General features: G+C 52.5%; 1 protein-coding gene across 1 annotated transcript in view; it reads right to left on the bottom strand.

Annotated features, from left to right (window-relative positions):
- Positions 1-2726: 2726 nt before the first annotated feature.
- The window catches only part of WDR4 (WD repeat domain 4), a 25859-nt gene continuing 5666 nt past the window's right edge, over positions 2727-22919 (bottom strand). Inside the window, exons 4-11 of the mRNA XM_004384810.2 lie at positions 15171-15327; positions 12508-12620; positions 9780-9840; positions 9101-9199; positions 6134-6198; positions 4347-4530; positions 3426-3495; positions 2727-2920 (exon numbers count right to left, since the gene is read on the bottom strand). Coding sequence (XP_004384867.1) covers positions 2727-2920; positions 3426-3495; positions 4347-4530; positions 6134-6198; positions 9101-9199; positions 9780-9840; positions 12508-12620; positions 15171-15327 — 943 coding nt within the window. The remainder of the gene's footprint in view (positions 2921-3425; positions 3496-4346; positions 4531-6133; positions 6199-9100; positions 9200-9779; positions 9841-12507; positions 12621-15170; positions 15328-22919) is intronic.

Raw genomic sequence — 22919 nt, 5'->3', positions numbered from 1 at the left:
CAGTTGAGATTGTCTAAGGGACTGCGATGGGCTGAACTGTGTTCCCCACAGATGAATTGGCAAAAGTTGTGTGGTAGATATATTTACAACAACGACAAAAAAAAAGGTAGCTGCTGAGGCTGCTTAAGTACCACCAAACACCTCACGGGATCTGGTTCCTTGGTTTGGAGGTTTAGGGTCATGGTCTCATGGGACACCCCAGTAAACTGGTCTAATAACACATTTAGTGCTTCTGTTTACTTCCTAGTTCACTGTGTAGCACCTGGGGTCTTAAAAGCTTGCAAGTGGCTATTGAAGGCACAACAGTTGGTCTCTATCTGCCTGGAGCAACAGAGGAAGAAGGAGCATCCGGAATAGGAAGAAGATTCGGAATGTGTGGCTAACTGCCTCTGTGAACAACTGCCTCCTTTGCCATGAGATCAGAAGAAGTGGATGGTGCCCGGCTATCATTACTGGACATTCTGAGCAAAAATTATACAGAAGAATCCTGATCAGAAGAATAAAAATGCAAAACAGAATTTCAAAATCATGGAATCCAGATTTTCTAGGGCCATGGAGGCTAGATGAACGCCTAAAACTATCTGCCCTGAGATAATCTTTAAACCTTAAACCAAAAATATCCCCTGAAGTCTTCTTAAAATGAAATGATAGTTTAGCTTAACTAGTAAAGAATGCTTGTCTTGAGCATCATGCTCTTCTGATATATCCATATAGGAGAAAAATCGACAACAGCAACTTGAAAGATTAGACAGCAACCTCAGGGAGGAGTGAGTTTATGTTAAAGGGGAGGAACATCTGGAAAAGGAGAGTGAGAATGGATGCAAAACTCAAAGAATGCGATCGATATCGCTGAGTTGTACATGTAGAAACTGTAGCATTGGTGTATGTTTTGCTGTGTATATTCTCAACAAGAAAAATAAATTATTTAAAAATAACAATAATTACACAGAGGTAAGAGGGACATTAAGGTAAGGGCCGCCGTACTTCTGTAAAGAGCCAGACAGGAACTACATTAAGCTTTGCAGCCAGGCTGTCCCTGTCACGGCACAAAAATCAGCCGGACTGTATGTAACTGAGTGGGTGTGACCGTGTTCCAAAACTTTATTTAGAGGCACTGAAATTTGAATTTCCTATGGTTTTTACACATTGCAAAATACTGTTTTTTTGGTTTTTTTTTTTGCTTTTTTCCGACTCTTTAATGGCAGAAAGCATTCCTAGCTTGGGGGTTGTCCATATCAGGTGGTGGGCCAGACTTGGCCTCTAGGCCACTTGCCAGCCCCTGACTTAAGTCATAGAACACAGATGAGACCCCACCTGAATTTCCACCTAAACTCAAGAATTCCAAAGTGCGTTATTAAGGAACACACTCCCCTGCCAGCCACTCCCACAGTGCTACAAGGTTAGGTTCCTCCCACAGGCCCGGGCCTCGGCCCACCCACGACCCTGAACCTATGCTGCTGACCCCAGCTTCGGGCAGTTCCGATTCTCCTTTGTGGGCAGGTGTGTCAAAGCACTGTACCAACAGCATCGTGTTCAGATCGATTAATTTTAAAGAAAAATAAGGCACTTGTGAAAAACGTGAAGCACCCTAGCTCTGACAGACAAAATGATTTTGTTCCTAAGTACCCAGGAAACCCCACCCCAAGGTCACGGCAACCTGCACGGCTGCGTCCCCACGCCTGAGATGCCGTCACAGGCAGCTGGTCAAAGCTCGACTGAACACGTCAGCTGACATGTCAACACACCAAAGCATCAAAAACACATTTTTTTCAAGTGATGAAGTGAACATCCCAGTCACAAACAACACACTCATCAAAACGGCTTTGTTCAATAGGTTCTGAAATCAGTTCCGCACGCTGCTGCTAAAGGATTCTGGAAAGCTGCCAAAAGCTCATCTTTATTGATCAGTAAGAGTTCAGCGGACGGCCCGTGCTGCTTTGCAGAGAGTGCAAGTCAAAATAATCGATACGCATGAATTTACTAATAATTCCTCTTTAAAATTAAGTTTCCCTCCAGGGCTTAAAGGTCTTACATGTTTTGAAAGGAGTCCATCTTCTGCACCAACGCAGAACTCTGAAAGGTTGGGAACATCCTCTACCTGCGTGTCCCAAACAGCAGCCGCCAGCGACCCATGGCTGCTGAGCACTTGATACATGCCCAGTGTGACAAAGAGCTGAACTCGTAACTTCATTTAAATTTCAACAGCCACATGTAGCTAGTGGCTACCGTACTGCGCAGCATGCTACCATTCAGGATGAGGTATTAAAATAGGCATCATGCTGCCGTAATTATTTCGCTCACAGGGATAGCACAAACTCACTACGGGGGTGGCAGAAAAACCCATGACTGCTATGCCCACCAGTCCGTGGGTTTCCTCCAATATGAAGGACCCGATAAAAAGCTGCAGGTGGTCCCACCACATCGCCTGTAGTATCTTTAGCTGCGCAAGCACAGTTCTACACAGTTACCCTTCAACCAGAAGGCAGCACAAGACTCAGACAGGAGGCCGGGGCTTCGTGACACAGCATCCTTCAGAGGTGAGCGCAGGTCCTGTCTCCAGTCGGCCCCAGGCGGCCAGCTGACCTGGACAGGACCTCACTACCGCCGAGCACGGGAGCCAGGAGTGACGCCCACCTTGTTCTTCATCAAGGAGATGCCAGGGCGGGAGGGGCAGGTAGAAACGGCTGGCTCCTTCCAGGCGGTGAGCTGGCCGCCGGGCGCTGAGGTCAGCAGCCCGAGGATGCGTCGCCCGACTTCAGCTTCTTGGCGTGTCCATTGGGCCCAGGCTGTGAGCTCTTCCGTCGCTGCCTCTTCTCCAGCTGCTGCTGCAGCCTTTCCTCCTTCTTATGCAGGTAGGTCGCCATGTTGTCGAAGCTGGCCTTGTACAGACTACTGAAGCTGTCCCCCACGCCAGCGGAGCCTAGGACAGAGACAGAACAGAGTCCGGGTGGGACAAGGGACAGGACACCTCCCGTTCAGATGCAGCTCCAGCTACCCTGACGAGAAGTCACTCATAACGCTTCCTCCCTCCCTGACGCCCCCCAGCAGGCGACCTGACTGTTGGACAGGGCTGAGTGCACTCCCCAAAACAAAGCAAACCAGTTGCCATGGAGTTGACCCCAACTCACAGCGACCTCATCTGTGTAAAAGTAGACCTGTGCTCCACGGGGTTTGCAATGGCTGATTTTTTGGAAGTAGACTGCCAGGCCTTTCTTCCAAGGGACCTCTGGGTGGACCCAAACCTCTCACTTTAGCAGCCGAGTGCGCTGTCTGTTTGCACCACTCAGGACTCCATGCGTTTCCCACATGCGCTATATTCTGCTCACCACGGGGGACCCCACTGTGTACAGCATTCTGCAATCTGCATTCTCCTATAGACAACTTTAGGCTCGTTCCTGAGAAGCAGTATACGCTAATGTCCTCACCTTCTAACATGGCCCAATTCCCGCGAAGGTGACTGGAGACTTTCTTTAGCACGTCGTCTTCAGAAACAGACTGAAGAAGACAAGCGGAAGGCCTTTCAGAAAGGGGCAGGACTGGACCCACCAGGACTGCGCAGCCCTGGTGAGGGGAAAGCGTGGCGCTGGAAGACCCCCTGCAGCCTCGCCATCTGACCAGCGTTCTAGTCCAGACCTGGGCAGTGGGCGGGGGTCTCGCCCACCGAGCACGGCCTCCAGCAGGCTCACTGTGCTAACTCTCTGACCCAAGGAGCCAGAGGACCCGCCGGGCGCCCGGGGGACTGTGCTTTACCGCTGCTCGTCAGAAAAAACACCAGAAAGGCGTGAGCAGCATTGGCAAAGGTGACAGGGAGCATCCACACACTATCTCACTCAGCCCCACAACATCCTGTGACGAGGGATGCTCCCACTTGACCAATGGGAAACAGACTGAGAGCAATGCAGGTTACCTCGCCGCCCTCGAACAAGGGGCTGCCTCCCCACCTCTACTGCCCTCCACATCACGGGCTTCAAGCTCTGCTGAGACCCCCGCCCAGGGCCCCAAGCCTCGACTCTGCTAAGCTGCCAGCAGAGGGACACAGAACTAAGCCACACTGGGGTTGGCCTCACCACTGACAAGATGTGTATGATGAGGACATACGTGGGAAAAATTCACAAAGGAAGGCCAGTGTCCAGCTAGGGAGAAAATGTATTTCCAGGCATCATCAACCTATGCAGACCCTGGCCAAGCTCCCTTCCCTGCCCCTGCTCCTCACACACAGCCACTGGGATGGGCAAGTGACACAGCCAAAAGGTCTCATGTACCCAGCCAATATCAGAGTCCCCCCAACCTGACCCATGACTTACAGGACTGAAGGAGCCAGAACATTCCAGAAGGGCACATCTCACCTGCCACTGCCCCTGCACTGGCTGGTAGAGCACCAGCGGAGCTTCCTGGCAGTCCTGCAGGACCCACAGCCTCTGCGTCTCCTCAAAGGCAACGTCCCACACTCGGTGCTGGAAGGACAGCTGCTGCCTGTACACCAGCAGGTGCCGGGGGACGTCCAGCTGGAAGATGCAGACCACAGGGATGCTGGGCATGGAGAGAGAGGAGAGAGAGAAGGGACTGCCACAGCCACCAAGACACGCGGGCGTCGGCTGACATGACCGAGTCTCGGCACCCCCGGTGGGTCTCACGGTGGGGTCCCGGACCGGCAGCCGCGGAACCTGTTGGAAATGCACATCTTCAGACCCACCCCCCAGGCCCACTGAATCAGAAACCCCAGGTGGGGACCAACAATGTGCTTCAACAAATCCTCCAGGTGATTCGGACGCACACTCGAGTTTGAGAATCACTGGTGGCGCAATGGTTAAGAGCTCAGCTGCTAACCAAAAGGTCAGCAGTTGGAATCCACCAACCGCTCCTTGGAAACCCTATGGGGCAGTTCTACTCTGTCCTATAGGATGGCTATGAGTCGGAATCGACTCGACGGCAACAGGCTTGGTTTGGTTCTAGAGCAAGGGTCGGCCAGCTTTCTCTGTAAATATTTTAGGCTCTGGGGACCACGTGGTCTCTCTCAAAACCACTCTGTGGCTGAAGCATGAAAGCACCACAGACTATACACAAGCGAGCGGGCGTGGCTGTGTGCCAGTGGAACTTTACGGACCCAGAAACTTTAATAGCATGTAATATTTGTGTGTCACAACACGTTCTTTCAATTTCTTTGCAACCATTTAAAAATGTCAAACATTTTTAGCTCCTAGGCAGTACAAAACCAGGCAGTGGGCCCTGTCTGCTGACTCCCGTTCTAAAAGGTAAGGGGAGTTGTTGGTGTACACATCCCTCCAGCGGCACCACCCCATTTGTTGTTGTTAGGTGCCATCGAGTTGGTTCTGACTCATGCAGACCCTACATACAACGGGACAAAACGCTGCCCGGTCCTGCACCTCCTCACAATCGTTGCTATGTTTGAGCCCGCTACTGCAACCACTACATACCCCCAAAATCAAGAGTGTGCACACACAAGCCTAACCCGAATCCCAAGCAACTGGGACCCTTCCTCCTGTCGGGGCCACGGCAAATCCACAGAACAGGTGCCGAAGGCTCTGGGGCTTCCCACTGGGGGGCCTACTGCACTGCTCTGGGGTGGGTGTGGGCATCTGTCCAATTGCTTATGGAGGGGAACTCTGTCCAATCAACTACAATCAGCTATTGGGAGGCGGGGGGGCGGGGGACTCTGTCCAGTAAGCTATTGGAAGAGGGATTCTATCCAATCGGCTCTCAGGGGAGATTCTATCCAATCAGCTGGGGGGCGGGGGGGGCTGGCCAATCAACTCTCAGGAAGAACTGTATGACACACACAAAAAAAAAAAACAAAAAAATCAAGTCAGCAGCCACTACTACCCTCAAAATAAATACCAAGTGAGACCAAAAAAAAAAAAAACCAAACCCGCTGCCGTCGAGTTGATTCTGACTCACAGCGACCCTACAGAGCTCTCTTAAAGAAAGAAACCCAGAGCCCTCAAACAGCAGCATCACCGAGAAGTGCGAGCCACAGGAGGGAGGAAGTGTACTGGCCACAACGTCGACATTTTCCTCACGGAGGACGACACGGCCCGTGGGATCAGGGCGACGATTCATGTGACCCCCCACGGGTCCGCAGGACAAAAGCCCCACAGAGCTGCCGGGCGCTTACCTGTCACACAGCAGGGCGACCCAACCGTCCTGGCGGCAGTACGTGATCCGGGACGCGGCGAACCTCTGCAAGAAGAGGGGGCTCAGCAGCCACCACCACCCAGGAGCGGACGCAACCAACCCACAGGACTGTACACCCCCACGTGTTGACAAGGAAGGGGAGAGAACGAGTTCCAGGACCTTCTGGAAAACCGGGAACCACTCATTTCACACACATTCTGCCTCGCCGGGGCCCGTGGCAGAAGCTTCTCGTGGCTCGGGCCCTTTCCCCGGGCTCCCTGTGACTGGCCAAAAGCAAGGAGAGGAGAGAACAGAGAACTCAGAGAGAAAGAAAGGGATTATTATTATTTACCAGACACAAGAACCCGAAGTGCCTCCACCCTTCCTGGGAGAGGAAATAAGATATAAAGCAAGCAGTCAGAACTCAGAGCCTGGAGAAGTCTGAGGAACAAGCCGGCTGCTCGCTGGGGCCACCCAGCAAGAAGCCCAGCGCACTCTCAGAATGGCCCCAGGGCAGGGGCAAGAGCACCAACAGGTGAGGGCCGTCCACAGCACAGGGAAGTCGAGCCACCATGTGCTGGCACCCAACCGGCCCGACTGAGTCAGACCCTGTAGCCACAGCGCTCTGCCACGGGCGCTGCTCACGCCATAGAAACGGGACCAGCACTGGCCTTGCCCACAGGTGGCTGTGTGGGATAAGTGAGGGCACGCAGCGGCCAGGAGCAGCGCCAGGCTGACAGCCTGTGGGGTCCTTGGGCCCCGACCCGGCTGGTCTGACCTGCTTACAGGACAGCTGTCACGGAGCAGCGTAGGCCCAGAGGAGTGGGGGCGTCACACAGAGGGTGAGGCAGATGCGTCGTCCCCTCCCCACCTCCCTCTTAAACAGAACGCGCCCCCAGACCACATCATCGACACCAAGGGAACGCTGAGCCCTCAGAGCTGCGGGGGCCCAGCAGGAGCTCCAAGGCAAATCCAGAGCTCTCAGCCCGAGGACACGGCAGGGCACCCGTGCCACTGAGAAACTGCCCACAGGCCAACGCCGTGCACCAGCTCCCCAATCCTGAAGGGAGCAGACCTGAGCAGAAACAGAAGCTAAGCTCTCCTGTCCCTGCGCAGGCCCAGGGCCACCTCAGGGCAGCACAGCGGGAAGCTGGCGGGTGTCATCCAGGAGCACCCCGCACCCTGTGTCCAGTACTGGGCTCTCCCGAGCACACAGGACTCCAGACCAACCAAAAAGGCAGCCACGTCTTTTTGACAGAAAACCTCCCCGGCAACCAAAGGCCCAGGTGACGTGACCTCAGGGACACACAGGAGGACTGGGCAGGGATTCACAGAAACCCGCCAACAGGAGGTGCCGTGCAGAAAAGACAAAGCCTCCAGTGTGTAAAAACTAGAGAGGCCAAAACGTCAATGAAGCGGGTAACGGCATTCTCCTGAGGCTGAGGGCCGCGCTCCAGCCTCCCCGCACTCCAGAGGGACCTGCAGACATGGGCTGGCGAAAAGCATCTGCCTCCCAAAGTAGCCCCCCACTCAGGAACCTGGAGGCTGAGACACCAGTCAGTCCTCACTGGAGTCCGTTCTGAAGAGGAGGATGTACGGGAAGCGCTAACCGTTTAAACACCATTAGCCTCATCACCGTCATCACAACCAAAGAAGGGCCTGGGACGCCACCCAGACAGCTCAGAGCCGCGGAGAAGGGGCACGTGGCCTCTGACACATTCAGGGAGCGCGGTGCCCTCTGCTGGCACCTGGTGACGCCCTCAGCTTGCAACACCAAACCAGAAAACCAAACCCATCACCATCGAGTTGATTCCAACTCATAGTGACCCTACAGGACAGAGCAGAACTGCCCCACAGCGTTTCCAAGGAGCACCTGGTGGATTCAAACTGCCGACCTTTTTGGTTAGCAGCCCTAGCTCTTAACCACTTCACCACCAGGGTTTCCAAGTGCGACACACGGAGGTGCAATGCAGAGGAGGGTGTGTGGGCAGCAAGGCGTGTACATCCAGGACCCCCACAAGACGGAGCCCTGTGGGAGGGCACAGGCCGCACAGAGGAGATGCAGACTGATGTCCCGCAGAGCCGGCCGGGAAGGACAAGCTGTTACACAATGGTGCCCCCACCCCCGTGTGAATCAGCAAGTGGCCAGCCATCCCCCAGCACCGCTGGGGAGCAGCATGCTGGGCAGAGCCCACGGGCCAGACCTGCAGGAGGTTTTCCCGGCTGGAAGGTGGGGTTGGGGGAGAGCTGGGGAGTGACTGCACACCCACACAGCACTAGAGCCCAAGGACAGCTGCTGGGAACAGACCAGAACCCGCCCCCAGGAGGCCTGAGTGTGTGCAGACAGAGCAGACAGGGCAGGAAAGAAGCCAGAGGGAGCACAGCTGACAGCACCCTGTCCAAGAAACAGGGCCACGGGACACCCGACCTGGGTGCAACATGGGCCAGTCAGAGGCCGGGAACCTGGGCAAGGGCCCCCATGTCCCCACCAGGCTCACATCCTACCCCGCTGAATCTCCACCCCGCGCCACCTGCTGGCCAGAACAAACCACCCTTCCCACTAAGATGGCGCAACCATCCCACGCAAACTTTAGGAGCACCCAGGGCCAGTGCCCCCTGGAGCTGTGAGGTGACCCTAGAGGATGCTTGGGGCACTGAGCCCCACTCACCCACCCACACGGCACCCCTGCGAGGCTGCTGGCTCGGGCACCAGTGTCCTCTGTTTCCAGGCAGGAGAGAGAAGACCTCCTGTTAACCGTTTGTCTGACACACACTAAGTGAGACCCACACGTGACTCCCCAACATGGCGGGGTGCCTCCAGCATCTGACATACACGGTTTTTTCCACCCTGGAAGAAGTCTGACATTGGCACCAAAGACGCAGTTCCAATGTGAAAACAACGGTTGTCACAGAACCCAGGGGCCCGGGCACATGCCGGCAAGTCCAGGTGAGCCGTGTGGCACCTCACCTTCTCTCTCTGGGGTGCATCCGGCTCCTGCAGGCTGGGCACGGGACAGCGGTGCAGCTCCCGCCCGCTCCGGTACTCCCAGAGCCGCAGAGTTCCGTCCTGCATGCCAAGCACACGGGTTAGCCCACATCACCTGCAGACACGGGAGGCAGCTCACACACAGACACCAGGCGTTCAGAGGCTGGCGTATGGCACTGAGTGTCCCGCTGTCGTCTGTGGCCACGCCGATGAGAGCGGGCCTGGCTCCGTAAACTAGGGGCTCCCTGCTCGTCTCACTGCACAGACGCTCACACGGACCCTCACAAGAACAAGGACGACCCCACCGGAGAATGGGCCAAGGGCTCAAGACAACCAGCCCGTCTTGTTCAAGGTCAGAGACCACGTCTGGTGGGCCCATCCAAGCGTGCACGCACACTCACTCACTCGCAGACACACACGTCCTCACACACGCACGAGCAACCAGCAGTGAGCCAGGAGCGAGCCTCAGCCACTCCACACTCAGAACAGCAAGCACCACCTAGCGGCCACCGAGGAAAAGGGACACGCGGCCTTCCCGCCAGAGGGCTGCTGGGCGCCTGAGCAGCCCAGCCCCGAGCGGCCACCACCACCCGACCTGGCCCCTGGGCTCCTGGCTCTGCTGTGAGGAAACCAGGGAATGGCCGGCACGCACAGCACTCACCCCGGAGGTGGACAGCAGCAGCTCCGGGTGGTCAGGCACCACGAATATCCGGCTGACGAACCTGCAGTGGGGCGGTAAGAAGTGGGGGATCAGCCCAGGCTCCACGGCGTCTGCGTGAGGTGCAGACAGCCTGCAAGCAGAGGCCCCTCAGCCTACCGCTGACCTCACCAGGCTCTCCTGCCCCCAGACGAGCAGCGCGTGAGAACAGGAGTCAGGGACACACGGGCCGTCCTCGGGCCTGCACCAACAGTACAAGGGCGTTACAGCGAGGACGCTCCTGGCCCAGGAGCTCCCCCAGACACGGCCACCAAGGACCACCTCACTGCCCCCCACGCCTCACCTACGCCAAGCACGTCACTACACGTCTGCCACCGAGTGATGATGGCACCGACGACAGGGAGACCCCAGGAAGGAGCGCGGGGGAAGGAAGGGCAGGGACGCGGAGGGTCACGCCCCCTCACAGCCAGGCCCTGGGCACCTGAAGCTCCCTCCACAGAGCAGGAACAAGAGCCGGCTTGTTCCCCAGCCACCAGGCAGTCTCGGCACCAGAAACCTGAGTGACCCAGCCAGAGAACTGTCTCGGCTGGACCACACCAAGTCCCCACAGAGCACCACGTCGCGGCTGCTCTCCTGACAAAGCAGTGGTTGAGAGTGGACCCCAGAGCCCGCCTCAGCCATCAGTCACGCCTGTGGCCTCAGTACCTCCAGGATGGCGGACCCTTGTTCCCGCCAGCTCGGGCTGCAGCCATCGTTCATGCACCCAGCTCCCTCGCTGGTCCCTCAGGCCGGCCCACCACAGCCCTCCCAGCCCCGTCCCTACCGGCCTACCCCACCCCTCACCAAGGGCTGCCTTCCAGGAAGACGCTCGGGGCCCCAGCCTCAGTTCCTCAAAAGGGAAAAGACAAAATGCACATTCCGGGACAAATCTGCCTTGCTTTCTGCCCTGATGGCACAGGGCTTACATTCTAGAGGGCCCAGGTCCCCCCAAAGGTCTCAACAGGAGAGAAACATTCATTCAAGTACCTACTGACCACCCACCACATGCCAGGCACTGCACTGCGGGGCGGACAGCAATGAGCACAAACCAGAACCCACCAAGGAAACGCCGCAGGGGAACAAACAGACATCTGAACGGGGCTACGGGCCTAGCACAGTGCTGGCCAACAGGATACCAGGCCAGCCACGGATGGAGGCGTGACTGTCATTTTTAATTTTCTAGAAATCGCATTAAAAAAGTAAACAGAGTACGCATTTGAATTTAAAAACGGATACGTGAGTTCATAATTCCCCCATAATAAAATGTCTGTGCTTCATTCTTTTGACACGTTTATCCATTTTTAATTTAAGTGAAACATTACAGGTGTTACATATTTAAAATAGCATTAAATTCTTAGAACCGTAAAAACTTAATAAAGGTTTTCACAACAAAAAAAAGTAAATAGGAACAGCTAAAGCTAAATTTAGTAATATATTCTTATTTAATACATGTCCAAAGTATTGCCATTCAACCCATAATCAACGTAAAAAGTTACTAACGAGATGTTTCATACTTTTTTTGTATTAAGGCTTTGAAATCAGGTACGTGTTGGGCATGGACAGCTTATCTCACCTCAGACTAGCCAGGGAGGAAGTACCTGGCCATGACATGGGTCATTCGAGAGGCAGCGGGCGGGGAAGGCCATTCTGACAACAGGTGGCCTCACGACCAAAGCTGAGGGAAGGAAGGAGTGTGGGCTGTGTTGGCAGAACCCCACGTGCAGAGGCCCTAAGAGCAGCGTGCCTGGCGGGGTCGGGCGCAGCGAGGACCCCCAGCAAGCCCAGAGCAACCGGGAAGGGCTGGAGAGCCTGTGGGTCCTAAGGACTCCAGGCTGCTGATTACGAAGGAGCCAAACAAAAGTCAAGGTAAGCTATCAGGAGGTACAAATGGAGTGCCCAACAATCTTCTCAGAGGTCAACATGTGCCTTCCATTAGAAACCAGGAAAACACGAGCAATCCCAGAACTGAAGTAAATCCCTCCCATTTCTTTCATGTCCTCAAATTATGTATTTTAAAACAATTTGGCCAATTAAACTAAGTGCTTTTCCTCTGTGAAAATTCTAATTAGCCTTTTGCCTGAGAATGGCGGCATTCTTCAGAAAACGCCTTCCTTGTCCATCAAAATGCCATTCAGAAGACAGCTCATGTGCCAGGAAGCAGAGGTGATGGGGAAAACGGCCGCCGAGTTCAAGGCTATTTAATCCTTTGACAGTTACAGCTAGTAAATTACGATCCCCGAACTGCCCAGCAGAGCCGGGGCCTCTATCCTAAGAACTGGGGAGGTTCCAGAACAGACTTGCACCACCAGGCTGGCGTGGAACAACAGACCAGAGGAACAGGCTCAGAGCAAAATCAACTGCCTTTTCTCATCTCCCGGTCACACTGGGCTTCGGTGGGCGGCAAAAACACACGGTTGGTCTGGTCTGGCTAAGACTTCAGCAGCAATGAAAAATCTCTCCCTGAAAAACCTTCGAGGGCCAGAGAACGTGACCGACCCGCCATGACAGCACGCACCAGGAGGTGTCCACGTGGCACTGGGGGGCGGGGGGCCTCGTTACCAGAAGGGTCGCGAGCGGCTACCAGCCCCCCAACTCGACGGCCCACCTTTACCTGCCGTAAAACCCAGCGTGCGCCGAGACGGGGGTGCGCACGGCCTGCCCGAGCAGCGGGGGGCGTGGGGAGGACACTCACTCCGTGTGTCCCAGGCAGAAGGACTCGATGCTGTGGGGCGCTGCCGACCAGCTGACACGGATCTTCTCGTCACGGTCCGCAGTGAGCACGTAGCGGTCATCGGGACTCACGGCCTGCGGCGCGGGGACAAGGGAAGGAAGATACAAAGGCTGTACCTCTGGAGCTGCAGCTGCGATGCCCCGGCTTCGCGTCCAGCCTCTGGGCCCCATCGATGCCCCAAAGGCCCCTTGGGAGGGAGCCTGCACCCAACCAAGAATGGGACGTGGGACTGGGGGACGCCAGGCTGGCTCCTGTCCTCCTCCAGACAGCCCTTGTCTAACCAGGGTCCAGGACCACCCAGCCCCTCCTTCTGCTCTGGGTGGGTCCTGAGGGCCACCCTAACCCCACCCTCAGCTCTGCACTAGCGAGAGACTTCCCTGGGTGCCACACTTCCTCGAGCTCAGCACACCTACAGATGTCCTCGTCCCCACCCACCACGCCCCTGATACAAGACCCTCGGCTCCAACCGTGCGGGGTCACCTCCCCATCTTCCTCTCATTCCCCCCATGCTCGTCACCAAGTCCTCCTGGTGCTTTCTCCTTCAGACACCCCCTGGTCCTCTCCTTTCCCTGCCTGGCTTCTGCCCCGTCACCCCCACCCACTGGCCCTCCCTGGGCCCTAGTCTGTAGACGGGATAGGACAGCGGCCAGCTCAGGGACTGCTGTGAAGACCAAACGAGCGCACGCCCGTGCCCGCTGCTCCTTCCTGCCTCCCTGCTCCATCACCAGACCTGGGCCTGATCCGACGTCTGGATCGCCCACCCACTTCCTACCTCCGTTCTCTCGTCTCCTGCAGAAAGGGCTCTAGAGGACGGCCCCCACCACGGGAGAGCCACACTCTCACCCAGACACCCAGGGTGCAAAGGTGCAGCCCCCCTCAGCTCATCTCCCGCTCCCCTCTCACCTCTACCCCAGGTCCTGGGAGGTGGGGGTATTTCCAGCTGTGCCCCTCCCTGCCTGCCTGACGGTCTCCACAGAGAAGCTGCCTGGTTGAGACCACATCGCCTCAAGGACAGGCGCTGATTCTCCCACCTAGCTGCAAGCCTCCAGGGGGCTCGTGTACCCTCCTCCGACCCTCGGCACCTCCGCACAGGGCTGAGTGCAGGCTGTGCAGACTTTCTGGGGGGCAGGGGACACTGATCACAGGGCTGGAGCCACGGGGGAGCACACTTGGCAATAACGACACTAAAGAGCAGACCCGAGGACTCGCTGTGCTGCCCTGCCTGGGAAAATCCTGCCCACCCTGCGGAACACGCCCCACGTCCCCAGACCCCCAGTCACTGCTTAGGACACGCACGTGCTTTACTTCCATAAAAGGACCGACACAATCAGGAAAGGTGTGCGTCAGGGTCGTGTACCCTTTCACCACACTTATTCAATCTGTATGCTGAGCAAGTAACCCGAGAAACTGAACTATATGAAGGAGAACGGGGCATCAGGATTGGAGGAAGACTCACTAACAACCTGCGATATGCAGACGACACAACCTTGCTGGCTGAAAGTGAAGAAGAGTCCAAGCACTTACTGATGAAGATCATGGACCACAGCCTTCAGTATGGATTACACCTCAACATAAAGAAAACAAAAGTCCTCACAACTGGACCAATAAGCAACACCATGATAAACAGAGAAAAGACTGAAGTTGTCAAGGATTTCATTTTACTTGGATCCACAATCAACATCCATGGAAGCAGCAGTCAGGAAATCAAACGATGTATTGCACTGGGCAGATCTACTGCAAAAGACCTCTTTAAAGTGTTGAAAAACAAAGATGTCACCTTAAAGACTAAGGTGCACCTGACCCAAGCTGTGGTGTTTTCAATCGCCTCGTATGCATGTGAAAGCTGGACAATGAATAAGCAAGACCGAAGAAAAACTGATACATTTGAATTAAGGTGTTGTCAAAGAATACTGAATATACCATGGACTGCCAGAAGAACAAACAAATCTGTGTTGGAAGAAGTACAGCCAGAACACTCCTTAGAAGGATGGCAAGACTTCATCTCATGCACTTTAAGCACATTATCAGGAGGGACCAGTCCCTGGAGAAGGACATCATGCTTGGTAAAGTAGAGGATCAGCGAAAAGAGAAGACCCTCAACGAGATGGGTTGACACAGCGGCTGCAAGAATGGGCTCAAGCATAACGATTGTGAATATGGCGCAGGACTCGGCTGTGTTTTGTTCTGTTGTACACAGGGTCGCTATGGGTGGGAACTGACTCGACAGCATCTAACAACAAGGACATAGAGCATCTTCATTTCATCTAATAAATGAACCACTCTCCCTGCCCTGAACTACTAGTCCTTTTTGTTCCTCTGCGTTGTTCTTACGCTCTGCCGCCATCACGGTTATTACTTACTTCTCCCAGGGCCTCTGGAGCGTCATGAGCCACCACAAGGGGGCCACATCTTCCCCACCCTCTCCATCTTCCCGAGACCTGTAGCCCAATGCCTTACACAAAACTAGCGCTCACGTTTCTGCCAAACAGACACGAGACCATTTGGCAAGCTCCCTCCCAGGAGTTATCCTAATAACACACCCATACAACATGTAGGAGAGCCGGACAGGGAACGGGCAAGGCGGACTCACGCAGCAGACGTCAGCAAAGCGATCGTCTACGTACCACATCCAACAGCATAGACAGGTGTCCCAGCTCAAGCTTCCCACGTCCCTGCGGCTCCAACACGGAGAAGGAATAGACGTCCCCAGACTTGTCGGCCACCAGAACCTTCTCCTCGGAGGCTGTGAATGTCAGGGCGGTACACCGCCTCACCACGGTCCTAGAGCCAGAGAGAGGTCCTAGGTTAGTTACTGAAATTAACCCAAGGTCCTCCACAGACCCTGAAGCCACATACTCAGTTGGTACAGGTCAAGTCCTCACCATATGTTTTCTTCCCGTTCCCCGACGGTGCCCAACAAGCAGAGCCATTAAAACAACTGCAACAAAGCCAATGCCTTAGACCAACTTTGCTTCTACCACTTTTCCTTGAAAAAAAATTGCTCCTCATGGTAAAATGCAGGTATTTGGATATAAAATTTTTTCCACTTTGCTGTGTTTGAAAAGTGTCAAATCAAAAGGCTGGAGAAACTGCTCCTGGACCCCAGAACCTCTGTGCTGCCCCTGGGGAGACAGCAGTCGGCTCCCCAAGTGACAAGTGGGCTCTGGGACACCATTAAAGACAGACAAAAGCACACCCCTACTTGGGAGCAGCCTTGGAGCTTCCACCAGCAGGGCCACCTGTGACTGCTCATGCCTGTTCTGTCACCTGGAACCAAGAATCCCACACATCCTGCCTGAGCTGCACCCCTCAGAAGAAGGGCTGTCTCTAACACCCCAAGAGTTGGAGCTAAATACAACCCCAGGCAGCAGTCCAAACACTTTGTGACCCTCCACGAGGCCACTCTCTGGATCGAGGGGCGAGTGCTGACCACAGGCACTGACAGCTGGACAGGCCAGACTTCCAGCTCGGTTCATGTTCACCGAGCACACGCCCCATCACATTTACAAGTTGGCTCAATGATGGTGTTAGCCCTAACAAGCAAAGTCAGGTGCGTGCTCCATTACGTAACCTGGGTCAGGATCTGCGCCATTTCCCTGTGTCGTTATCACCTGCCATCTCGTCTCTAAAGGAAGATAACGTGCTCACCATAAGGCAAGGAGTCTGGGCTTTACTTTATAAAGACGTAAGATGTAATACTCCTTGCACACAAACAGTAACGCTCAGCTCTTCACGGAAGAGCGGCTGCCCTCTGTGCCGGGATCCGTGGAGGCAGGCCCACGTTCGCAGGGCAGAACTGACGTCCACGCAGATCCCACTGCTGCTGGACTGCCATCACGTGTTAGCTGGAAACAAAACCTGCAGCTTTAAGGAATGACGTCCCCAACACGCGGACCGACGGGACCCTGCACTCCTGAGCTCGGGGACAAAGGGACAAGAGAAGAAAAGGACAAAGCCCTGCCACTGTTCTCCTGTTCATCTGCACAGTGCCGCCTGCAGCAGCTGAAACTCCTCCCCGGCCACAGAACCGCAGGAAGGGCGCTGTCATGTGATAAATACGGAGAAAACAATGACAAAAGAAAGACAATTAAGCTGTGGGGGGCAAGATTCATCAAATTCGCAGTGTGTGCTGTCACTGAAACAGCCTGTGAGGGGCCGGCAACGGGGCCGGCAACACGGTCCTGCGTTCTAACTGGCCACTTAAGCAGCTGCGACAAAGCCCCAACCACGGCATCGACGGAAGCAGCCTGAGACTGAAGTTCACAGCAAACAACGGCCCTAGGACTGATGAGCTCGTCCACATCTGGGCACCGATGGTCCCTCCCCCGCTGCACCCATCCCCATCCTGGTCTCTGCCTCCCCACCTGCCTCCACAAACATGGACTTCCTTATCCATCCCTTTGTCCCATGCTCTCAGCGGCTCAGGATGAGTGTGGCCTGGCCAGGGTTCCAGGGCACGGCCCACTGAATGGCCTGATATTCGTGTCTGTTATGGGGCGAACTGTGTTCCCCAGAAGTGTATGCTGAAGTCCTAACTGCAGCCGGGCCTCCACACACCCAGGTGAGGCGTTGAGTTCTGGCCTCCTCTCCCTCCGCAGGGACGCGCTGACCGGCCTCTGCTCCCGCTCGAGGGCAGCAGCCACTCCCCAGACAGCACCTCTATCGACAGCCGTAACACCTGTCACCCCCTCTCCTCAGATTCCCAGAGGGAGAGCCCGTCCCAACAGTGCTCACAGTGGGGACCACCCGAGGGTCCAACAATGGGGAGCGACACACTTTTCACCAGACACTATGACAGTCGCTAGCTGGGGGAAACCCGGCCACTGCTTAGCACATGTCCAACGCTACAACTCAGCATCTGCAAAGGCTCCACCAGCAGAGAGACAAGCGGGAAGGACCCGCACCGCCATGTTCATTATCCACAGGGGATCTCTCTGGATGGGGAGGTTAAGGGTGGTTTTTATTCCCACTTTGCACTCTTCCATAGTTGGGAAAAATGGAGAACAGTAACGTGGTCGGGCACCAAACTGTACTGAGAGGAACTGGATGGAACCACCCAGAACTCAGTTTCCCTGATCTGATCTACCATCCCCCAGAGAGAACACCGGGTACCCGTCTGCAAAGGGCACGAACTGTGATGTCAACACGCACAGCACACATCTGCACCCGTGTCCCTTGGCTGGCCTTCATAACGTTTGCCAGGCGAGGAAAATAGCCTGGGAACCGGGAATCTAACGTCCCAACGGCTATAAAGGGACCTCACTTCACACGTCTGTGTCCCTGAAAGATACAAGAAAGGGAGGTTTCTGCAGACAGACTTACATTTAAAACAAACAGGAAAATCCTAAATTTCCTAATATATAGTCAACAAAAAACGACCAACAAGCAACAGGAAAAACAATAATAATAATACAGTTCACTGGAGCCCTGGTGGCACAGTGGTTACAAGCTTGGTTGCTCACCAAAAGGTCAGCAGTTCACATCCACCAGCTGCTCCTTTGAAACCCTATGGGGTAGTTCACTCTGTCCTGTAGGGTCACTATGATTTCAAAATCAACTCCACGGCAACCAGCAACAGGATACAGTTACAAAACACAAATGTTTCTTATGCACATAAAAGTTGCTCTCCCTCACTCAGGATAAAACAAGAACACAAGACATGATTTTTCTTCTGTCAGACTGAGATGGTAAAGTTTGCTTGCTAACACCCTGTGTTGTCCACGCAGGGTGGGGAAAAGAAGCACCCTTACGCTCTGGGAGATAAGGAGGTACAACCCCTTTGGGCAATTTGGAATTATCTACAAAAATTACAAATGCACATACCTTCTGAACCAGCCATTTGCGGACTTGCCCCTAAAGACATGCTAACAAATGGAAAATATGACATCTTTGCATACATATTCAGTGAAGGCCTTTGTGAAACAGAAGCAAGCAAAACGCAAGCAAAAAATGTCCGTCCACACTGGGATGGTTATCCACTTAAGCAGATCCACACAGCCACATCACTCTCTGGTTTCTCAGTCTTCGGAAAGTCTTCACCTGGGCTGACATTTCTCTCACCGTTCCAGGGTGCCTCCAGGAGCCGCAACAGCGTAAGTTTAATTCTCATCCCAACACAACCCTTCAATCCTATAAGACACGCAGGTCTTCTGTTACCCAGGCCAAACACCCCTGTGATCATTCCTCAAGCTTCCTCACAAACCTGGGTGGCCTGCTGCAGGTTTACGAAGTCCAGGGGTCATAGGTCGAGGGGCAACTTGAGTTCTGTGATACGGAGCCATACAAAGTGCGGTCCACAGCCTGACAGCAATGGAGGGCTTGAGGAAAACGCAGACGTTCAGGGCCCCCAGGAGTACAGAGTCAGAGGCCACACTGCAACAAGGTGCCCCAGTGAAGCCTGGGCACAGGCGTTTCAGAAGCACTGAACTTGGATCTGCCATCAGATTCCATTCACTCGTTCACTTTTTTCTTCTTGGGGCCGAAGTCCCTTCTGAGAAACTAACGAACCTACCACAGGCAAACTGAGTGGGCAGTGCCAGAAAGGTGTGGTTCCTTACCAACCTCTTTTACAACCAGGCCGGTTGCCAACGAGTCAACTGACTCATGGCGACCCCATGTGTGTCTGAGTAGAACTGCACTCCACAGGATTTTCAATGGCGGATGTTTTGGAAGTAGGCTGCCATGTCCTTCTTTAGAGGTTCCTCTGGGTGGACTTGAACCATCAACCTTTCGGTTAGTAGCCGAGCGTGAACCATTTGTAGCACACAGGAGCCCCTTCTTCTGCAGAGGCAAGATGAAGTCCTTGCCACTACGTAGCCTACTTTAAACACGCCCCTCCCCTGCAGGTTCTGAAACAACTCAAAACCAAGGTCAACCAACAAGGCGTTTTTCAGACAGTGAAACTACGATGCACAATACTGTAATGGTGGACACAGGACATCATGCATCTTTCAAAACTCATAGGACTAGTCAACACAGTGAACGGTAATGTGAACTATGAACTTTAGTAACAATGCATTATTGACTGAATTGTGTCCCACCAAAATACATGCTGTACATCCCAACCTCTATGCCTGTGGTTATAATCCCATTTGGGAACGGGCTCTCATGTTATGTTAATGAGGCAGCATTACTGTAAGGCGTGTCTTGAGTCAATTTCTCCTGAGATATAAAAGAGACTAAGTGAGCAGAGGAGAGATGGGGGAAGAGAGATGCCAAATTACATAAAGATCACCAAAAACAGAAGATCGGAAGAGGCAAGAACGTTCCTCCAGAGCAGACAGAGACAGAAAGCCTTCCCCTAGAACTGGCGCCCTGAATTCGGACTTCTAGCCTCCTAAACTGTGCAAAAATAAATTTGTTTGTGAAAGCCACTCACTTGTGGTATTTCTGTTACAGCAGCACTAGATAACTAAGACACAATGTACCAATACCGATTCATCAGTTGTAACAAATGTACCACAGGAAGCCAAGATATTAATAACAGAAAGAAACCCTGCAGGGAGAATAAGGGCAGACGGGAACTCTCTACTTACTGCGCAATTTTTCAGTAAACTTAAAACGTCTCTAAAAAATAAAGTGTTCTTAAGAAAAAAAAATCTAAGGCCAACCGCCACAACTCGTCTGTCAGTTTATGCAATGGTGGCTTGCGTGCTGCTGTGATGCTGGAAGCTACGTCACCAGTATTTCAAATACCAGCAGGGTCACCATGGTGGAGAGGTTTCAGTGGAGCTCCCAGACGAAGTCAGACTAGGGAGAAGGACCTGGTGATCTACTTCTGAAAGACTGGCCAGTGAAAACCTTATCAATAGAAGTAGAATACTGTCTGATATAGTGCCGGAAGACGAGCCCCTCAGGCTGGAAGGCACTCAAGATACGACTGGGGAAGAGCTGCCTCCTAGAAGTAGAGTCAACCTTAATGATGTGGATGGAGTCAAGCTTTTGAGAACCTTCATCTGCTGATATGGCATGAGTCAAAATGAGAAGACACAGCTGCAAACATCCATCAGTAATCAGAACACGAAATAGACGAAGTATGCATATAGGAAAATTGAAAGCTGTCAAAAACGAAAGGGAACACTTGAAGATCGATATCCTAGGCAATAGTGAGCTCAAATGGATTGGGACTGGCCATTCTGAATTGAACAATCATACAGACTACTATGCAGGGAATGACAAATTAAACAGAAGAGTATCCCATTCATCATCAAAGAGAACATTTCAAGATCTATCCAGAAATGTCATGCTGTCAGTGACAGGATAATATCCATACGCCTACAAGGAAGACCAGTTAATATGACTATTATTCAAATTTACGCACCAACCACTAAGGCCAAAAATGAAAAAATCGAAGGTTTTTTACCAACTTCTGCAGTCTGAAATTGATCAAACATGCAATCGAGATGCACTGATAATTACTGGTGATTGGAATGCAAAAGCTGGAAACAAAGGAGAAGGATCAAGTCATTGGAAAACATGGCCTTGGTGATAAGAAATGACACCGGCGATCATGGGACAGAATTTTACAAGACCAACAACCTGTTCGTTGGAAATACCTTTTTTCAACAACATAAATGGCAAATATACACTTGGACCTCACTAAATGGAATCAAACTGACTACATCTGTGGACAGAGATGATGGAGAAGCTCAATATCGTTGGTCAGAAGAAGGCCAGGGGCCGACTGCGAACAGATCAACTGCTCATATGTAAGTTCAACTTGAAGCTGAAGAAAATTAAAACAAGTCCACATAAGCCAAAGTACAAGCTTGAGTATATCCCACCTGAATTTAGAGACCATCTCAAGAATAGATTTGACATGCTGAATGCTAATTACCAAAGACCAGACAAGTTGTGGGATGACATCAAGGACCTCATACATGAAGAAAGCAAAAGGTCATTATAAAGACAGGAAAGACCCAAATGGATGTCAGAAGGGAGTCTGAAACTTGCTCGTGAACTTAGAGTAGCTAAGGCAAACAGAAGAAATAATGAAGAAAAAGAGCTGAACAGAAGACGTCAAAGGGTATCTCGTGAAGACAAAGTCAAGTATAACAACATGTGCAAAGACCTGGAGTTAGAAAACCAAAACGGAAGAACATGCTCAGTATTTCTCCAGCTGAAAGAACTGAAGAAAAAATTCAAGCCCTGATTGCAATTTTGAAGGATTCTATGGGCAAAATGTTAAACAATGCAAAAGGTATCACAAGAAGATGGAAGGAATAGAGAGTCACTGTACCAAAAGAATTGGTCAATGTTCAATCATTTCAGGAGTTAGCATATGATCAAAAACCAATGATACTGAAGGAAGAAGTCCAAGCTGCACCGAAGACACTGGCATAAAACAAGGCACCAGGAACAGACAGAATACCAATTGAGATGTTTTAGCAAATGCTCACTTGTCTATGCCAAGAAATCTGGAAGAGAGCTACCTGGCCAACTAACTGGAAAAGATTCATATTTGTGCCCATTCCAAAGAAAGGGGAGCCAACAGAATGCAGATATTATTAAAAAATATCATTAATACCACACGCAAGTAAAATTATGCTAAGGATAATTCAAAAATGGTTGCAGCAGTTATCAACAGGGAACTGCCACAAGTTCAAGCCAGATTCAGAAGAGGACGTGGAACAAGGGATATCACTGCTGATGTCCGATGGATCTTGGCTGGAAGCAGAGAATACCAGAAAGATATTTACCTGTGTTACACTGACTATGCAAAAGCATCTGACTATATGGATCATCACAAATTATGGATAACATTGCGAAGAATGGGAATTCCAGAACACTTCATTGTGCTCATTTGGAACTTATACTTAGACCAAGAGAAAGTCATTTGAACAGAACAAGTGAATACTGTGTGGCTTAAAATCAGGAAAGCTGTGCATCAGGGTTGTATCCTTTCACCATACTTATTCAATCTGTATGCTAAGCGAATAATCCCAGAAGCTGGACTATATGAAGAAGAACACAGCATCAGGATTGGAGAAAGACTCATTAACAACCTGCAATATGCAGATGACACAATCTTGCTCGCTGAATGTGAAGAGGACTTGAAGCACTTACTGATGAAATCAAAGACCACAGCCTTCAGTACGGATTACACCTCAACATAACAAAATCAAAATCCTCACAACTGGACCAATAAGCACATCATGATAAACAGAGAAAATATCGAAGTTGTCTAGGATTTCATTTTACTTGGATCGACAATCAACAACCATAAAATCTGCAGTCGAGAAATCAAACGACGCATTGCATTGGGTAAATCTGCTGCAAAACACCTCTTTAAAGTATTAAAAAGAAAAAATGTCAGTTTGAGGACTAAGGTGCACCTGACTCAAGCCGTGCTATTTTCAATCACCTCATACGCA

The sequence above is a fragment of the Trichechus manatus genome, unplaced genomic scaffold (genome assembly GCF_000243295.1).
Source record: "Trichechus manatus latirostris isolate Lorelei unplaced genomic scaffold, TriManLat1.0 scaffold00128, whole genome shotgun sequence".
In the NCBI taxonomy this organism is placed as follows: domain Eukaryota; kingdom Metazoa; phylum Chordata; class Mammalia; order Sirenia; family Trichechidae; genus Trichechus; species Trichechus manatus.
This window is presented reverse-complemented; position numbering and strand designations above follow the sequence as displayed.